This window comes from Panthera tigris, chromosome B2, assembly GCF_018350195.1.
Source record: "Panthera tigris isolate Pti1 chromosome B2, P.tigris_Pti1_mat1.1, whole genome shotgun sequence".
Classification (NCBI taxonomy): Eukaryota; Metazoa; Chordata; class Mammalia; order Carnivora; family Felidae; genus Panthera; species Panthera tigris.
The window spans coordinates 28,594,174-28,613,154 of NC_056664.1; the positions used below are offsets into that span (position 1 = coordinate 28,594,174).

General features: G+C 39.9%; 1 protein-coding gene across 7 annotated transcripts in view; it reads right to left on the reverse strand.

Annotated features, from left to right (window-relative positions):
• DUSP22 (dual specificity phosphatase 22) overlaps positions 1–18,981 on the reverse strand; it is a 63,859-nt gene that overhangs the window by 21,872 nt on the left and 23,006 nt on the right. For all 7 annotated transcript variants that reach the window (XM_042985877.1, XM_042985876.1, XM_042985879.1 and 4 more), the window contains one exon: positions 17,519–17,601. In XM_042985877.1, the coding sequence (XP_042841811.1) occupies positions 17,519–17,601 (83 nt within the window). The remainder of the gene's footprint in view (positions 1–17,518; positions 17,602–18,981) is intronic.

Consider the following 18,981-nt stretch of genomic DNA (forward strand, 5'->3'; position numbering starts at 1 on the left):
GCACAGTTTGTACACCACTGTGAAAAACAAAGGTCTCTCCCACTCGAGAAAGTCACATTCTGCTTTTTTTTTTTGATTGTAGTAAAATATACATAAAATTTGCCATTTTAACCATTTTAAATGGTTCAGTGGCATCATGTATATTCACATTCTCATCACCACCATCCATCTCTAGAACTTTTTATCTTCCCAAATGGAAACTCTATGTCAATTAAACACTAACTCCCCATTAACCCTTCCCCCAGTCCTTGGTAACCCCCACTCTCTTTCCATCTCTATGAATTTGACTGCTTCTGCACTTTCATATAAACCTAAAGTAAACTCTGAAAAAATTAGTCTAGCCACGCTAGGAAGGTCACAGACCCAAGAGATGGCAATTGCTGACTTGAAATTGTTTTCAGATGTACACAGGTTTGACAACCTTATTCTCCTTTATAAAGCCACCTCTTCACAGAGTGTCTCACTCCAGAGAAAGCATATGAAGATTTTCATCCAGTTTGTGTATGTGGATGCCAAACCCAGTAGCTGGCACACACATTTTGAATATTATTTCTCCTCAATTTAATAATTTTCATATGGCCAATAGCATTTTAAGGGCAAAAAGTAGAATACAAAATTATATCCACAGAAAGATTACATATGGAAAAACTTATGTATGTCTGTGGACTAAGAACTGGAAGTCAGCATAAAAAAACATGAACAGATAAGGTCCGGGGATGAGATTCTCAGCCATCTCTCTTTTTGTTTGTACCGTAACCAAAATCTCATAGGAATTACTGTAGAAAATCACCACAGAAAATAAATGCAATCCTTTTGTTGTGCTATATAATAAATGTTTTGAGTCTAGATTCTAAACTGAAGATGCATTTTCTTCAGGCACCCATTTGCCACTGATTCTTCCTGCACCAGCTAAATTTAGGAAACACTACTACAAATAACAACTTCCAAGAACTCTGTGGTACTTGATGGGGTGGGGAGGGGTGGGAAGGTCAGAGTGGAGAAACAAGATTTAGCCCTTGGTTTGATTTTGTGAGAAAAAATGCAAATGAGAAACCTCCAACACCTGTTGGCTTCTTTCAGGTTAGTCAAAAAACGACATACATCTGACTCGTCAGATCAACCGATGAGGACCCAAATGCTTATTTTTGCTCGAGCTATTTCAATGAAGGCTAAAGTGGGCATAGTCAGCACATCACACATAGTGAGCCAACATGGGTGGGTTATGGGAAGGTAGTGAGGGAGATTCATGCCAGCTCTAACCCACCACTGAAAGCCGTTTTCTGTGATTTCAGTTGTGTCTGAGCACTGCTGATGTACCCAGTGTGACTCATGAAAACTCTCCAAACCAAGTAATTCTGCAGTATTACTTAACAAATGTTAATGATAAATGACCATATCAAAAAATTACAATGACTGAAAATGGATGCTTGTAAATCAGGAGAAATCAGCAGTAGATATTTTAGGAGCACTCTCTAATACCACTTGTAAAAGATACAAAGATAAATTTTTATCCGATCATATGCCTCAGCTGCTAAAACACATTCAGTGGCTCCTTATTATATCTGTAAAGTAAAGAAGATCCACTTCAAAATCCTTCAGTACTTCTCTACAACTTACCTCCTAAGCTCACCTCCCCCAGCTCACCAAACTCCCGGTATCTGGGCTGCTTGAGAGTCTCTCCAAATGTTCTGTACTTTCCTGCCCACTTCTCCCCAGGCTTCCTTCTTCTCTCCAGTATTTTTTTTTTCATATCTGGAATACCCTTCTCTTTCAGGACTCCTCCCAGGGGTACTTCCTTGGTGGAACCTCCCCTGATGTAACCTACCAGCCGCATGCCCAGAACCTTCCCTGACATCATCTCCCTCCACCTCAGGCTGACTCCACCTCCCTGTTCCAAGTGCCCTGACAACACACAACATGGCTGGCACACAGGCATCAAGACCACAGAATAGAGGACCATAACTGTCTTATGAATGGTCTCTCACAATAGACCCTAAATTCTTTAAATGCCTAATCCTATCTTAGTCATCTTTCTTTCGGTATCCCAGTACCCTTCTCTTCAAAGAATGGTTGCTAAGTGAAGGAAGAAATGCATGGGAAAGAAGATCCATTTTCACAATTTTAATTCTAAAATAAGTCAGTCAGAGAAAGACAGATATCATATGTTTTCACTCATATGTGGATCTTGAGAAACTTAACGGAAGACCATGGGAAAGGGAAGGGGAAAAAATTAGTTACAAACAGAGAGGGAGGGAAGCAAACCATAATAGACTCTTAAATACAGAGAACAAACTGAGGGTTGATGGGTGGTGGGGGAGAGGGGAAAGTGGGTGATGGGCATTGAGGAGGGCACTTGTTGGGATGAGTACTGGGTGTTGAATGTAAGCCAATTTGACAATAAATTATATTTAAAAAATTACTAGAATGGCCCATATATGTCCTTGAGCACTGCCCTAGGCTGGCCAGAGGCACTTGCAGTTGGCTCCAAAGTCATGACCCAGTGCAGACAGGCCAGGCACAAATGGTCTTTAAGGTCTAGGTCTCCATATTTAGTTTACTACATGCTCTAAATGGTCTCAGCTCTAAATGGTCTCAGCAGAATCTTGTGAACAGTCTCACTAACAATGGGAAATAATAACTAAGGTGAGGGCAGGAAAAATGCTCAGATATCTTCAGGACTGCATTAAATTGGGGAATAAATGGCCCCAGGCTTTAGACCCAACACAGGCTCCTGGATGACGCTGGCAGGATTTGCAAACAGGCCTGTGTTTATTGGGATACAGTCATGCCTGTTCATCTATACATTGTCAATAGCTCCTTTCATGGTACAGGAGACAGTACTGTACTGTAACAGGAAACTTAGGGCCCACAGAGATCAAAATATTTACTATCTGGCCCTTGATAAAAATGTGTGCTGAGCCCTGGTCTAGTCAATGACATTTCACAGTCATTTTCATGGCTTCAAGTTCATCTTGCATGTCAAATTTTTCTTCTATATTTAAATGATATCCGATACAGAATAGCACCTTCTTTAAAAAAAAAATGTTTATTTACTTTTGAGACGTGGGGAGTGAATGTGGCAGGGGCAGAGAGAGGGAGGCAGAGGATCCAAAGCAGGCTTGCACTGACAGCAGAGAGCCCAATGCAAGCTTGAATTCATGAACTGCGAGATCATGACCTGAGCTGAAGTTGGATGCTTAACCAACTGAGCCACCCAGGTGCTCCTGATACAGCACAGCAACTTCTTAGAATTGCAATATTCTAAATCATTAGTTGTGCTCAGTTCTCTTCTTTCTCTGCAAAAGAGGGGGACAGAGGAATCTTCCTCTAATATAGGACATTTTTAACAAAGAAATTAGATGCAATATGTGAAACACACTAAGTGCTGCTAGTAGGTGCTCAATAACTGGAAAAGGCAAGTTTGTTGTCAGTCATCTCTATCTTGATTGCAGCCCCAGGTTACCAGCAAATTCAGTGTCACACAGACCAGGCTTCAGAATGCTGTTAGCAGACAGCTCACTAGAACCAGTGGGAAGAGCCACATTCACTCTTGTTTGTCTACTAGGCCTGGATGAGCACACCTGCCTGAGTCATCCTCACCTTTTCAGCAAGAAGGTGACTGTTTCCCTTCTTAAATACATCTCTCTACTCAGGGAGGAACATAGCATTGTTTCAAACATTATTTGTGTCCTCTTTTGGAGATTACTAAACAAATGAATTCTCAGACTCTCTCACTTATGATAGAATAATAAATTCACTGAACACTGAGTTACTGACTTTGTAGATTGCCACTTGTCTTCAGTCTTGGATACAATCTGCAGCTTTGAAAAAGCTAAGAAGCTTTTTCTAAAGAGCACTCAATCTCTTGGGCCTAACATCACCTCCTCTATGTGGGATCAGACCTCGAAGTGGTTTGTTTCAAGAATGAAAACAAGCAGGTTTCATTCTTGAAACAAAACTGACCCTATGAGCTGTCCAGTCATACATGGGTAGGGCTAATGTTTATGACATGCAAAGGCTACAGGTGGTAAAGGCCAGTGCACGAGCCACACAAGAAGGGCCATGGAACTCAGAACAGTAAGAAAGAGCTATGGGCTGAAGAGTAGAGAGGAGTAGGGCAGAGAACAGAACCTCTCCCATTTCTCCTGAATATAAGGAAGAGTATCCCTCTACAATGAAGGTAAATGTGGATTAGAGACTGCATTAAATTTCTGTTTCATGTAACATTCATGTACAACAGATAAGGGGTGTCCTATTACCCAAACATAATGGGGGGGGGTGCATTTTCCTTGCTCTGTTTTAAGGATCGGCTGGCCAATGTTTCATGGCCTTCCTTTGAAAGGGCAGCATTTTACCAAATCTTCCCTCCCCCACTGCTGCCATTGAAAGAAATCTGATGGGCTATTTTTATTTTGACAGCTGCATCCTCTTGCACTAGGCACAGAAGGAAGTCCCAGACCACTTTTGTTAGAGCCCATGTAGGACTCACAAGGAGAGATTGAGCACTGGCCACCAAGGAGGTCAAAGGTCCCTCCTTCATTGGGGTCAGCAGGACTTCAGGATTACTGTTTGGAACTATTCAACCACAATGCCACCACACATACAGGAGCAACAGCAAGAGAGGTTTCCATTGGAAAAGCTGGCTAGCCTCAGTGTAAAGGAACATTTAAAAAAAACCAAATACTTAGAAATGTTATTCTTTGTTAGCTATGACATAATTTTTGTTATTTTTTTAAAGAAGTTTATTTATTTATTTTGGGAGAGGGAGAGGGAGAAAGGGAGAGAGAGAGAGAGAGAGAATGTGAATGAACATGTGTGTGCATGCATGCACAAGCGGGGCTGGAGCAGAGAGAGGGAGAGATGTGGGACTCCATCTCATTACTGTGAGATCATGACCTGAGCTGAAATCAAGAGTCAGACACTTAACTGACTGATGCCCTGATCAGGTGCCCTGATAATTTTTGTTCTTTAGGGCATAGTATCAGAGCATTCTATAATGCAGCTTAAATTAATCATTTATAGTAGCTTTGAAATTACCTTCTGCTTGGGTAGCTGTGGGGATGGTCTCCTTGACAAGGTATTTCACTAAATAGGTAAAGTCAAGTTGGACCAGTTCCACCATTTTGAAGCCCCAAATGCTTTAAAGATCTGTAAATTCTGAGATGATTTCTAAACTACTCTGCTTAGGAATAGTTTCCATGGTTCAATTTGAGGTCTGGGATCAGCTCTGTTTGTCTGTGATGCCTTACCCCATGCTCACACAATATTAGAAAAGCTGTCTCTTTGCAGCCATTTAAAGGGTAAAGGCATAGCCTGATGGCAGCTTTCCCATGTCCTCTCCATTCTCTGGAAGCTGGCTACGGTTCCCACCAAAGGAATACTATGGATCATTTCCCTTTAGTTAGGAAAAATCTGAGAAGCAAATAAGTATGTCCATATTGGCCCTCAAGAGAAGAAGGCTCTAATTCAGATCTTGGATGCATCTACTACTTTTCCCTCACCAGTGCTATAAGCAGGTATGGCTTGACTAGTTCAAACTTTCACCATGTATTTCATTTGCTTTCCCATTAGAAAAGCAGATAAGAGCTAGTTGAAGATGCCTCTAAGTAATGCATGTTGAAACTCAACATCTGTACTAGTTGTGGTGATAACTGAAAGGAGAAATAATTTCTCAATTCAAACCCAGGGTTTGACACAATTCTCTGCCCCAGCATACACACAAAGGTCTGTAAAACACCTCAGGAGTCAGACCACAGAGAGGAGGAAACATTTCAAAGAGTAGTATGGGCATGACCTGTCCACTTAGCCTGAACTGAGATGATGACTCTTAGCTAGGTGCCATTGGTTTACTCTTGGGCTTTTAAAGTCAGTTTGGATCACTTCCCTTGCAGCTGTGGCAGACACAAGGTCCACCTGCAGTGCCTACCAGCAATGAATTACTAGGAGCACCTAAAAATGGCAAATTTGCTTAAACCATCTTCAGTAAACCAGACTACATTTAAATATTTTTTATCTTATGGCTAAAAACAATAGTGCCTACAGAGCCATTATACCCTGCTTTGGATCTTAATCAACCAACCAACCAACCAACCAATATAACCTTTAACTTCTGATTCCAATTTCTGACTACAGACTCAAAGTCCCCTCACCCAAGGAGCCTGCAATTTGTCCAATTCCCTTGGGCTAGACATCCTCTGCCATTACCACCATGATGCTCAGATTTCCTGAAGGTCTGCCAGCTACATGCTGTGCTGTCCTAACCTGGAACCAAAAACATATTTCCTTCTGAGGATACTTACTTTGGTTGTATCTTCCAAATTAAGCTGCTCTTCCCTTTTAAACTCCTTAGTAAAATTGGGCCCCTATTAAAAGCTTTCCAGAGTTTGCTCCTATGTCACTTGTTCTCCTGCCTTCTAGTGCTAGCATCTAGCACAACCATGCACAAGAATTTCTTGTTAAGGGTTGATGGCCAAAGAACTGCAGAACTGCATTATATCTGCACCAGAGCTCTTTTCTCTCTAACCCCTCTGTGCTCTGGGGTGCCCCTAAAGAGTACCTCAAGGACTGTACTCAAAAAAGTTGAGACTAACTAGCACCCATCAAGGGGTGTGAATTTAGGAATAATAATCAAGATTCATCTACCTCACCTGACACGTGACTGATGGGAGCATGTGTTTATATGCTTTCAATGTTATTAACACCACATAAAAGTCAGACGCTTCCATGCTCCCAGGATTCTGTTCATTCTCTAGCCTCCTATTCATCCTGTTGAAGCATTTTCTTGCGCGGTTTTATTCAATCTCAATGGCTTAGCTACAAGTCTACAATGATGATGCTAAACCTTCATCTCCAGCCTAGATCTCTCTCCTGAGCCCTGGACATATATTTCTATTCATTTGGGAATATCACATGAGCATTTCACCCAGAACTTATCTTGCTGCTTCTTCAATTCCAGCTCTGCCTCCCCGAATGCTCACATCCATCCATTGGTGGTACATCTGTCTTTTAGCCCATCATGCTGTGGCCTCAGACATCCCTGGCTTCTCCCTTGCTTCACTCCCCATATCTAATTATAAACAATTCTTAGAAATGGCTTTCTGTATTATGAAGCCGTTTTATGAAGTACCTACAAGTTCATGGCTGTTAAAATTTCTTGACAGATTGTTCCTTTGTTTCATTTATATAGTTCCTCCTTAATCCAATTTTATTCTTTTGCTTTCAATTCTATTTTGTCTGATAAAAATATTCCTATGCCACATTTCTTTTGGTTCATTTATGCTGAAAAATCTTTGCTCATCCTTTGATTTTTAACCTTGCTGTGTCACGTTGTGGAAATGACTCTTCCACTTCTACAGAAAAATCCACTCTCAGCATCCCAGTTCAAACCGTCACCATTTCTGACCAGGATTATTGTAAGAGCTTCCTAAAGTTTCCTTGATATCCATTACCCTCATTCATCCCATTCCCTAGTCAATACCCTGGAAAAGGAACCTGAATGTGTCACCTGACTTGGTTCATAAATCTTTGCTGAGTCTCTGCTTCACAGATAAAGCTCAGACTCCTCAACATGACAAATAAAAACTTTCCAATCTGCTCTGAGCCTGTCTCTGCAGCCTGGCCACTCTGCCCTGATGAGCCTTTCACAAGTCACAGAACATGCCTTGCCTTTGCACATCTGGTGCCTCTGCATGCCTAGAGAAATCTCATTCCCCCACCCTGTCTGTGTTCACCATCAGTACCTAAAAAACTTTTGTTATCTCTTGAGACCACACCAAATTGTCAACTCCTTGGCAAATCATGGCTGACCTGGCTGGGTTTAGCCATTTTCACAAGTGCCCCAGAGCCCCTCACCTCTGTTATGCATTCACAACTTTGCACTGTTACAAGGATTTCTGTGCCTGTCTCTTCTTAATGCTGGGCCCCATCTTACTTCTTTGTATTTTATCCCCAATCCTTGTTACAAGGTAAGTAAACATCTGCTGAATCTGAAGGAATAACTCCTGATTTAGCCAAAAGGAGAACTGAGTATGGCCCCACCCTTACCCCACCATGTTGACCACCTTCTCCACTCTATAATCAGCCAATCTCCACACATCTCTTATGGCTCCAGGGCTTATTTCCCCCTTCCTGACCAGTCCGGAAGGGCTGCGAAGGGCTGCTCCTAGTCGAGACATACCTCCCCACTGAACCAAACCATACTGGTTCTACAAGGTTGCCTCAACACCCCTCTTTACAAAGTCTTCCCCAAACTTCCCAGCCCATGAGTCTGAATATTTTGCATAAATAGACAGAATTTCTACCATGTGCTTCAGCATTTATAGGCAATTTATGTAGTTGTATCAATGCATACTATCACTCCAGCTGAAGCACACAGGGGAGACCACAAGTTACATACTTCTCCTGAGACCATGGTTTGGAGATATTGACAGATCAATGGGATATATTCCCCATTGAAGAAAAGGAGGGATGCAAACAAGGCAAACCCACTTCAGAAACACTCAACACACAGTGTGCTCAGTACTTGAACACACAGGGGAGTCAGGACAGGAAAGACAAAAAAGGGCACTCAGCAAGAAATACTAAAAAAACTGGGACTTGATTTAGAGAAAAGTTTAGGAAGAGTGCTTTGTAAAAGTCTTCAGTTATGTGGAGAGGCTGCACAATAAATATGAGTACTAAAGAGAAGGTTCACATCTGAAATGCAGGGTGCTCTAGAAAGCCAGAGAAAAGAAAGGTTAACATAGATCTGTTTCACTTAAAGACAAAAAAGCACCGTTTCCTCTCTAGAAGAAATAAAGATTTCAAGCCCCTTTTAGTCCATTCATGCTGGAATTCTGGTTTTATAACTCCATTTGCAAGTGAGCTTGTCACAGAGGGGTCAGCAGCCAGATGGAACTTTCTTACGCACTTGACTGCCCACACACACGGAACTCAGATACAGCTTGATTCAAGAAAGAGCGATTACTAGACAGTTTTCGATACCTACCATAATCATTTCTATTTGAGTCATTTCTATTTAAGTCTGGGGTTGGCTTCAAACAAATTTACCTCAACACATGAAAGCTGCTGCAAGCCTTTGGTATGGTAGGTGCCACTGATACTTGGGTGGCATCAAAGACTTTCCTAGAGAGGTGAAAACAATGGGGGTTCACTGGAAACAATTGTCAATCTGAAAACCATGGTCAAACAATGATTTGTTTTCAAAGGCCCAGGACCTCATTAGCAATTTGATAGTGTGAAGGTTCTGCAATGCCAATAAACTAACTAAAATCATCCACATTGGATACACTGGCCAATCTACATAGGAAATCTCACCCAATGCTTCAAGCTGCACTAGGGGATTTGTGAATCTTAAGAAAGGACATAAATTCATTTAACTGAAACAATCAAATAGAAGTTAATTGATACCAAAAATAAAATCTAGACAGTTGAAAGGTTTGTCTCGGGCTACCTTCTCCCTTTCAAGATTAAGATAACTGAAATGAATGGTTTATATCCCCTGATCATGGACAACAAGGATGTAATGTGTCTGATGTCCAACATGCACACATGAATCCATAGGGAACACTTTTACCACAGAACCCATTCTGGCCAAGCCTCAATATCCACTTGTCACTACTACAGAGACCAGGGGTATGGCCACCCACCTGCCTACCTCCCTTCCCTACCTTTCTTCATTCAAAAAGAAACTATGAAGAGACTCCCACTGTGAAAAAAATAAAACTAGACACAAAAGTGAAATTCATCCTTCCTACCCTCTTTTCCCATCCTACCCCACTTACCATTCTGAAGAATCTGGCATGGTCCTTCCAAACCCTTACCTGTACATTTACATGCATATAAATGTACACACAGAAATATATAATTGATATTTAATTTTATATAAATGGGATTATATTGTAGATATTATTTTACAACTTGCTTATTTTTCTTAACAATTAACTTTTTCCTGTGTATACCTATAAACCTTTCTCTTTTTGAATTGCTGCAGAGTATTTCTTAACATGGTTGTATCATAATTGATTACTACCCTTCTGCTGAATGTGTGGGTTGGCTCCAATTTTTTGCCATTACAAACAGAGCTGCAGTGAACATCGTTGCCCATACCTCTGTGAGTACAAGATAAAACATGTGGCTTTCATTAATTACCTATCCTCCTAGGGGAAATGTGTCCTATAGCTCCTGTGACTTGAAGGTCATGGGCAGGGTGGGCCCTTGGGTCCTGAAAGCTGAGGACCAACATGGATACCAGGTAGAAAGGCAGAGCTGGGGGTGACACCCTGCAAGTGTGCTTATGTGGCTGCCAAAGGAAGACCACAGGATCTTTCTCATGAGCCAGAACACAAGCCCCTATGCTTGAATGTTCTCTCAGCTTTTCATGATCTGGCTATTAAGTCCTTGAAGTCTGAGACAATGCCTCAACCAACTCTGCCTGTACTTCAAGCATACTGCCTTGGGTATGGCAAACCTTCTAATTGATCATTCACTGTCTGTGTCTTAAAACGTACTTTCCTCCTTGTAAGACAAAGCTTCTAATTCAAACCAAAGGTGGCTAAAGGATCCTTAAGAGATCAATCAGAACATCATAGAAGTATCACAGGGAATTCTTGGTTATAATAACTTAGCAAAAGATAATTCTGAACTAGAGTCCATAAGAACTCCACAAAACAGTACATCAAGTTTTGCTATCACTTACTGACAAGTGAGGAACACAACAAACAAACCACATAAATGAGGCTACACTGTATTAAACAGATCCTCTGGCTTCACTTATAACTCATGGTTAATAAATCATTCTTGGCACAGCTCTTCTTTCACACCTCTCAATGAACTACAAATGGTCAAAGACCTGATTTCCCACTTTGGAATGGAGTTGAAAATGCATGTGGCTCTCAGTTCATCAGTAAGTGTCTGCAGAGGGACTCCTGTGTACCAGACCCAGGTTGAGTACTGGAGACCCCAAAGAAATCTCAGTGTAGTACTTGCCTGCAGTAGGCCTGAAGCCAGTTGAGGAGCCTGGACACAGTAAAGAGTTAGATATCAAACAGAGATTAAATAGCCATTTGATAGACTACAGAGGCTGTCACAGAGTGTATACAATTCACAACCCAGCTCAGAGTACAAACTACAAATATTACAGAAAAAAGGGAAGAAGTCCTGAGGTTGGAGGAAACTGGGAGTGTCCTTCTCAGAAGGAGAGCTGGGGCCAAGCTGTGAGGAAGGGTAGGGCTTGAGCAGGCAATAGGGTAGAAGAAAGAAGAGCATATAGAAGTTTCTTAAACTTTAAATGCCACTTAACACCTTGTTTCTGGTTTGATTTACACTTGGGAAACCAACTTAACTTTTGAGGTAGTGAAATGAGGAGGGTCACCAGACAGACATGTAGCAGACAACCAAAGTACATCAAGGAGCCCCTCAGTCTGCCAACACCACTGTCCAAGTAGACTGAATATCTCACCTTGGTGAGAGTTTCCTCAAAATAAGTGGGTAATGAAGACAGCAGTACAGACATATAGATAACAATAAGTATCAGAACCAGAAGATGTGGCCAACTATAAACAAAACTAACAAAATGAAATTGTGAGCATGGGCACCTCAAAATATGTCTTTAGTGTTAAAGGAAATATAAAACAGAACCACCAAGAATAAATGTCTTTTATGAAAACATCTTATTCTTAAAAAAAAAAAAACTTAAGTGGTTCAAAGTATAAAAGCCAAAACTTAAAATGGAAAGAATACATATCCATGCTGAACTCAAGCTCAAAAAACCTACCTGGTATACATAAAATACCCTGGTTTGACTATCTGCATATAAACTACTGGTTTTTTTTTCTAGTAATCCTAAAATATAAATAATTTAAAAATTAAAATTATTTGGAGGATTAGTTCAGCAAAGGAATGAGAATACTTTTTAAAGCATTTTTGTTAATAGCAAAAAATAGTTTTGTTTCCTGCAGGTGCTCTGGTTAAGTACACAGAATGAAAAATGAAACAACCTCTGAAATTTTTACATTAGAAAGATAGAGTTCTGTTTCTTTTTTCAGGGGAAGGGAGAAATCTTTCATTGCTCAATATTACTTCCTTAGCACCTACAAACAGTATGGGGTTCCTGATATGAAAAAAACACCATCTTTGTGACAGGAGTTTTCACTACCCCTCAAATCTAGAGCAATCAGTAGACACTGAAGACACAGCTCACTGATAAGGAAACACTCCAGAAAAAGCAATCAACTCCCCAACCAAGTCCTACACATAGAAATAGACAAAGGGGTTTTTCCACCTTCAATATTTAAATTACAGGTCTGGACTTAACTTCTGTTTGAAATTAATGAAGGTGGCAATGATTTTCCCCCTGGCCCTGCCACTTGCTAACAGGTGATGTGAGCAAGTCACCAGGTCTGATTATGCTATGAAGGAACCAGAACACTGCCATCCGCCTTGCTGGGCTCTCAGTCTTTTTGGAGGATTGAAAGAGATTGGTATGACTGTCATGGAATCAGAGCTCTACCAAAAGTCATGTCTTGGGACTACCAGCTTCCTCCTGGCTGGAATGCAACAGACCAGATTTTTCAAATTCTTATCATCTCCAAAAACCCAGTCAAATGCCTGGTCAACTGCAAATGTCTCCAGATTCATGTGGCAGAGGAAAAACCTTGTTCTCTGATCTTCATTGGCCTCTGTTCCTACTTGATTCCTAGTACTAAGGGCCTACCCTGAGCCAGAGCTCTTCCTGCACTGGACTTAATTATTACTGGTATTTATAAAATACCCATAATATATATCTTGTTTACACTCTAAGGGCTTCATTGGGGAAAATACTGGGATTAATTCCTTCTGTTATCTCCAGCATCTGTCCCAGGGCCTGGCACGTAGCAGGAGTTGAATCAATCAGTCAATCAATCAATCACTCCCTGCCTTCAAAGGCAAGAACGGTTTGGAAAAGAAACTCAACAGTGTGAGGACAGCATTCACAGCAAATAAAACAAACAAAAAAAAATATTGCCAATTAAAAGTAATGAAGAATAGAACTCTGTGCTGGTGGCAGTATTGGAAAACAGGAACTTTCATACATTGCCAGCAAAGGCACAAATGGTATAACCCTTTCCAAAGCATATGTGGCAATATCTACTAATATTGCTTGCAGATTCAGAAGCATCAGTCCTGCAAGGAGAGGACCAAGGCAGTAAGGCACTCTGGGGAAATCTCTGGCTTGGGAAAGAAGATCCAGGTTCCTATTAAGCTACACAGATCAACTATGGGATTGTGGGCAAGTCCCTTCATGTCTCTGAACTTTAGCTTCTTTGTCTACACAATGTAGAATCAAAGTAAGTGATCTCTGGGACCCTGTTCATCTGGGATTCCTATGTCAAACACAGAAAAAGTAGGCATAGAAATGGAGTCAGAGCTCTTCAGAATTGTAGATGTTAATTTAGGGCTGACTCAAGTGAATATATAGGCCCCCAAGTTTCTACTATTTCTTAGAATCATCATCCCAGAAAATCTACTCCTCAGATACTCTTCTGGAGAAAAAGAAATTGGGGCTTTGGACCTCTTTATCTTGGCTGACCACCTTGCCTCATGATTCAAAAGATAAATAAACCTTGTCTCATCCACTGAAGAAGCACCAAAGACCACCTGGCTTTACTAGATGACCAGAGGTGAGGTGAGGCCCAGCCCCTCCACCCTGAGAACAGCACCTTTTATTCTTTCATTTCTTTTCTGCCTTTGGATTGTTAGAAAGAGTACAACACCCTAACATTATATTGGGAAACCCTTCTAAAAAGTACCTAAATAATAGAGAATCACATCTAATTTAACTGAAATCAACCAAATCACAAGTTCCTTAAAAGTCCTTCCTAAAGTAAAATCAATAAATGCATAACTAAAGATATCTTTAGCATATTCATGAGGCTTTTCATGGCAGATGCACCAGAATGGTCACTGGTCAGGTGTTACAACAGGTTACAAATCATTATGACCACGGAAGATGTAACAAGCACAAAAACTATGCAATTTTCCATCCTACCAATATTAGGTTCTCACAACAATCTATATTAAGGCAGCCCCATTTGGTAATAAGATCGGGTTTAGCACCCTTTCCCTGATCACAGTCACCTTAGCTTACTAGCTGTGTAAGTATCCCTCTGAACAAGTGCTCACCCAGAAAGCTCACCCTGGACTCTAATGGCCAGCAGACCCCTTTCCTGAGTCCTCCTTAATCTAAATGTCCATGACTCTATTCAGCAGAAAATAGTGCCATGGGATGTTATTAGATAGTGTGTTACATAAGCAGCACACACACACACACACACACACACACACACACACACACACACACACAAACTGGTTCCCTGTTTAGAAAGATTGATAAGTATGTATCTTCAATGCAGAACTTGAGAGCTTTTAATAAATATGTGGATCTTCCAGAGGAGCCAATAGTGTGCTAAATTCCCTAAACTTCTTTATTTTTTGCAAAGTATCACATCCCAGGGCTATTGTTCAACAATCTACCCTTTTAGAATCTTCACAAAGCCCTTGACCTATGAGCTCTGTACTAGAAACCATATTGCACAATATGACTACCCTCTTTCACCTAGCTTCCATTACAATAAGAGCGTACGTAAAGATTATAAAAGCCTTTGATATTTGATGCTAAGCACCCATTGCTTTTAAACCCATTCAAATATTTGTTGGAAATGAACAAAAGAAGTATTTACAGTGTAGTGGCTACATGGCAGCAGGGCTTGGAAACTCCTGCATGGAATTAGTAGCACTGAAACCCTTCCGATTTTCAATAATAACAACCTTGCCACTCCCAGACCAGCTCCAGACTAGTGTTGCCCAGAGTAAGTTAGAGGCCATTCAATAAACATGCATGGCTTTGAAGATTTCAGATCACGAAGGAGGTCCCAGCTATCTCGTCTCCTATGCCTTATCCCTTCACCTTATATTAGGGCTTCTTACCAGTTTGGGGTTCAACTTATTGCATTTGCTTGGCTCTGCACACAACCTGCCCTCTCACTTTCATCCCTGCTCTACTTCTCTCCAGTGATCAAGGCTAGCATAACACAGAGCTGCTGAAGAATAAAATCCATCCCTCAATCTACCAACTCCAAACAATTTCCCTGATTCATCTCAGGCTGGGTAAGATCATGGCTTCTGGAACTGAATTTACAATTTAAGACACAAGAGTCCCTTTATGCACCAGGCAGAGAGCTAAACAAAGTTCTGCAACTTCTGGGACCCTAGTGAATCTCCTGTATCCCAGTAACTTAATGTGAGCACATGAGTTGAAATAACTTTTGGTGACTGAGTTTTCCCACTTGTACAGAGAGACTACTGTTTTAATTTTTTTATAGGAATGTATTTATTAATTACCTGTGAAGTTAAAACTGAACAAAATAAGAGGAGAAACATTAAAGTATATTATGCTATAAAATGATGGTCTAACTCTTAATGAATATTAAATCACAGGAAAGTACTTTTTTTTTTTTTTTTTGAGTTTGACTGGCATGTCTTTATTTCACCATTTTTTAAAGGCAACTTTGGAAAGTACTTATTATCAAGCTGAGGTAAATAACAGCATTCAAAGACTACAACAGGATGTTGCTAAATACAAGCCACCTCTAAAGAAAAGGCACAGAATTTCTCTTTTTTTTTTTCCCAAGGCAGTCCTTATAGACTGAGGTAAGGGAATGAAAAAGAATACTGATGGGGAAACACAGTTTTTCCACAGCTCTGAGGTTTTTACACAAAGAGTGTCTCTTTATATTGGGTTATAATCCAACCTGTTTTACTTTCTAGCCCTTTGTTTCCCACATGTAACGTGGGGGAGATTGGACAAAAAAGGTCCAGAGCTTTTTTATTTCTAATGTGCGGGTCTTGGTTCTGGACAGAAGTTACAATGTGAACAGATTTAAGGGCCGTGTTCATGCATGGCAATGTGTTCCATTATATGGAGTATAAAGTAGTGAGGCAGGCCCGGAGGATGAGAGTGGAAAGAACATCTATGTAATTTATTAAAATAAAGGAAACCTCAAGCCTCATCTTGTGATTTAAGAGGAAGTCAATCATGACCAGTTTGTGTTTAACTTATTATCTTGACCATAGCTTGGCTATATTTTAAATATAAAACTATTGTTGACAGATGAAGAAACAGAGTAGCTATTTTCAAAGGAACTGTTAATCTCCAAAAAATGATGTGCTGTTGTTATTGTTTTCAATAAAATCATGCTGCAACACAAATTATAGCACCTTAACAAAAAACCAGAGCTGAAACAACAGAAGGAAGTATGAACTCACAGATCTGGAGAAGTGAACAGAGGTTTGTTCACCATCAATTGTTCTCTGGTACTATAACATTTAATAGAATTACTTATTACACTATGTTCTCATGTCTTTACACTAACTGAAATCTGGCAGCTCTAATGGATAAGGAAAATAAATTTAAAATAAAAGTATGTTACCTGCTCTTGCATAATGTGAATTTAAATGAAAACAGCTTGAACTAGGATTATTTCTTCCAGAACAAGTAACCCCTCCCCTTCCAATACCCCATCCTAAAATAGAAGAACACCTATGGGTCACAACCACACATGTATTATTTTCTAAAAAAAAAAAAAAGGTAACTTGGGCTCTGTCAAGGCTAAAAAATAGAAGTAGATTTTACTCCTGGCCAACAGCTCAAACCATCCATTAGGGTAAAATTGAAGACGTGAAGGTGCTTTTGGAATTAGTGTACAGGCAGACACACCCTGTTTACTCGAAAACCTAAGCCATAACAAGAGCTTCTACACTGATAGTCCCTGTACCAGAAGCCCCGGAAAATCTCCAGTGACAATTTATCTTCCATTGTCTTTTGTCCTTAAATGTAAATGGTAGATAATTGAGCTCAAATGGGGAAAAAAAAAAAATCAGGAAATGAGCAGGCTGAATTTTTTTGGATTCTAAAGCTAAGGATATTATTGAAAACAAAGTAAACAGGGGCGCCTGGGTGGCTCAGTCGGTTGAGCGTCTGACTTCAGCTCAGGTCATGATCTCACGGTTCGTGAGTTTGAGCCCCACGTCAGGCTCTGTGCTGACAGCTCAGAGTCTGGAGCCTGCTTCAGATTCTGTGTCTCTCTCTCTCTGCCCCTCCCCCGCTTGCTTGCGCACACATGCTCTCTCTCTCAAAAATAAATAAACATTTAAAAAAAATTTTTTTTAAAGAATGCAAATGAGTTTTAAATGTCTTTAACATCTAGAGGTAAATGCGGCATCAACTTATTCTTTGGTACTTAGCGAAGAAAGCCAAGCTAGCAATGTAGCAGGAGTATAATCAGAAAAAGAATACATTCTTCTGCCATGCCACAGACAGGGCATAGACACAAATATGGCCTGGAAACAAAATTAATATGCCCACAGGTACACAACATGAATAGGGGCACATTGAGTCAGAGAGAAGGTAGTTGCCTTCACTAATGTCCTATGCACTCCCAGGAAACACAAATAAAGATAAATGCATGTAGCTCTCCCTTACCTCCAACATAGGCCTGGCACTATCGTGGACAGACAGAATATGTGTCACCTTGTTCTTGCTCAATTGCTCTGCATCTCTGGCATCTGTCATAGAAGAAAGAACATGAGCATTTTATTCTTCTCTGCAAATGAATTAATCCTAAAGTTTAGCCAGGAAAAAATACAATATGACCTGCATATTTCTTTCTTGAAACTTCATAATTGGCCATACCCAATCTAGAATAATCTATATCTAGGAAAATTTAGGACTATTGCTTTAATGTATTTTGCAGATAACTAAATTTATTTGTGATTGGCAGATTTTTTTTGATACAAAGTGGTCACCTAAAACTTGAAATATATTTAGATTTATGTAGATTTATATTTATATTTAGAATCATGTAATCATGATTGTTGCTGTTTAAGGGAAGTGAAACTATGAGGTCATTTCATAGTTGCCATTTGTTAAATTGTAGACCCTCAGGTTAGTCTTATATGAAATATTAACTATAAAGTTGTTTAATATGTATTAATATTAAAAAATTACCTCTTAATAATTAATAATCTAAGTTACAATCAAATACAAAAGAGCCACTTGCTATGTAACATATAGGAATCTGCTAGGGATGACTTTACCCTGATGTTAAAGGCAGGGATGGGTTTAAATGCAGATAAGACTGTGTTTTACACCTACAATTCACTTCAGGGCCAAAGTAAAAATGGAACATTTTCTGGAAATCTCAAACAGAATTGTCCATAAGTTACCAGTTGGTTATTAAATTATTTGCGTATGAAACTAGTGAAACACCAAATTACATTCTCTTCTAATACTCCTGTCTAATACTGTACAAGAAAGACTGAATGAATATCCTCAAGTTGGAACCCTTCTGCTAACCTACAAAACGGGTCCACCAAGAAACAGCTCCCCCTATGCCCATGTCCTGATCTGGGACAAGCTTTTTTAAATGACACAGGGTAAAATGATAGAAAGTTAAAAAAGACTGAAAGTCAAATGTTTTTCATGTTTCTGGAAAATATTAATGATATGGGAAAATGCTTTGGATATAATGTTAAGCAGACTGTAAATGCAGGTACCAAACAATAAGTAGAATATGAGCTCAATTTATAAAAGCATAATAAAGACAAACACATATATGGAAAAATTGCTACAAGGAATTAGCTCTAATACTGATAATCTTGAAAAGATGGAATTACGTGTTTTAATATTTTTTTTATATTTTTTTGGGGTTTTTTTTTGGTATACTCAACATAACTGGTTCTGAAAACTTAACATGTCTATGAACTATCTGGGGGGCTTGTTCGGGGCTCCAATTTAGTTCAAGGTCTATGGCAAGGCTGAGGAATCTGCAGTTTTAATAAGCCTTGATGATTATGTAGAGACTGAAACACTTTCATAAACATTTTGCACTTTCATAAACATGCACCACTTTATAAAGTCAGACAAGAAATCTTTAAAAGTAATAC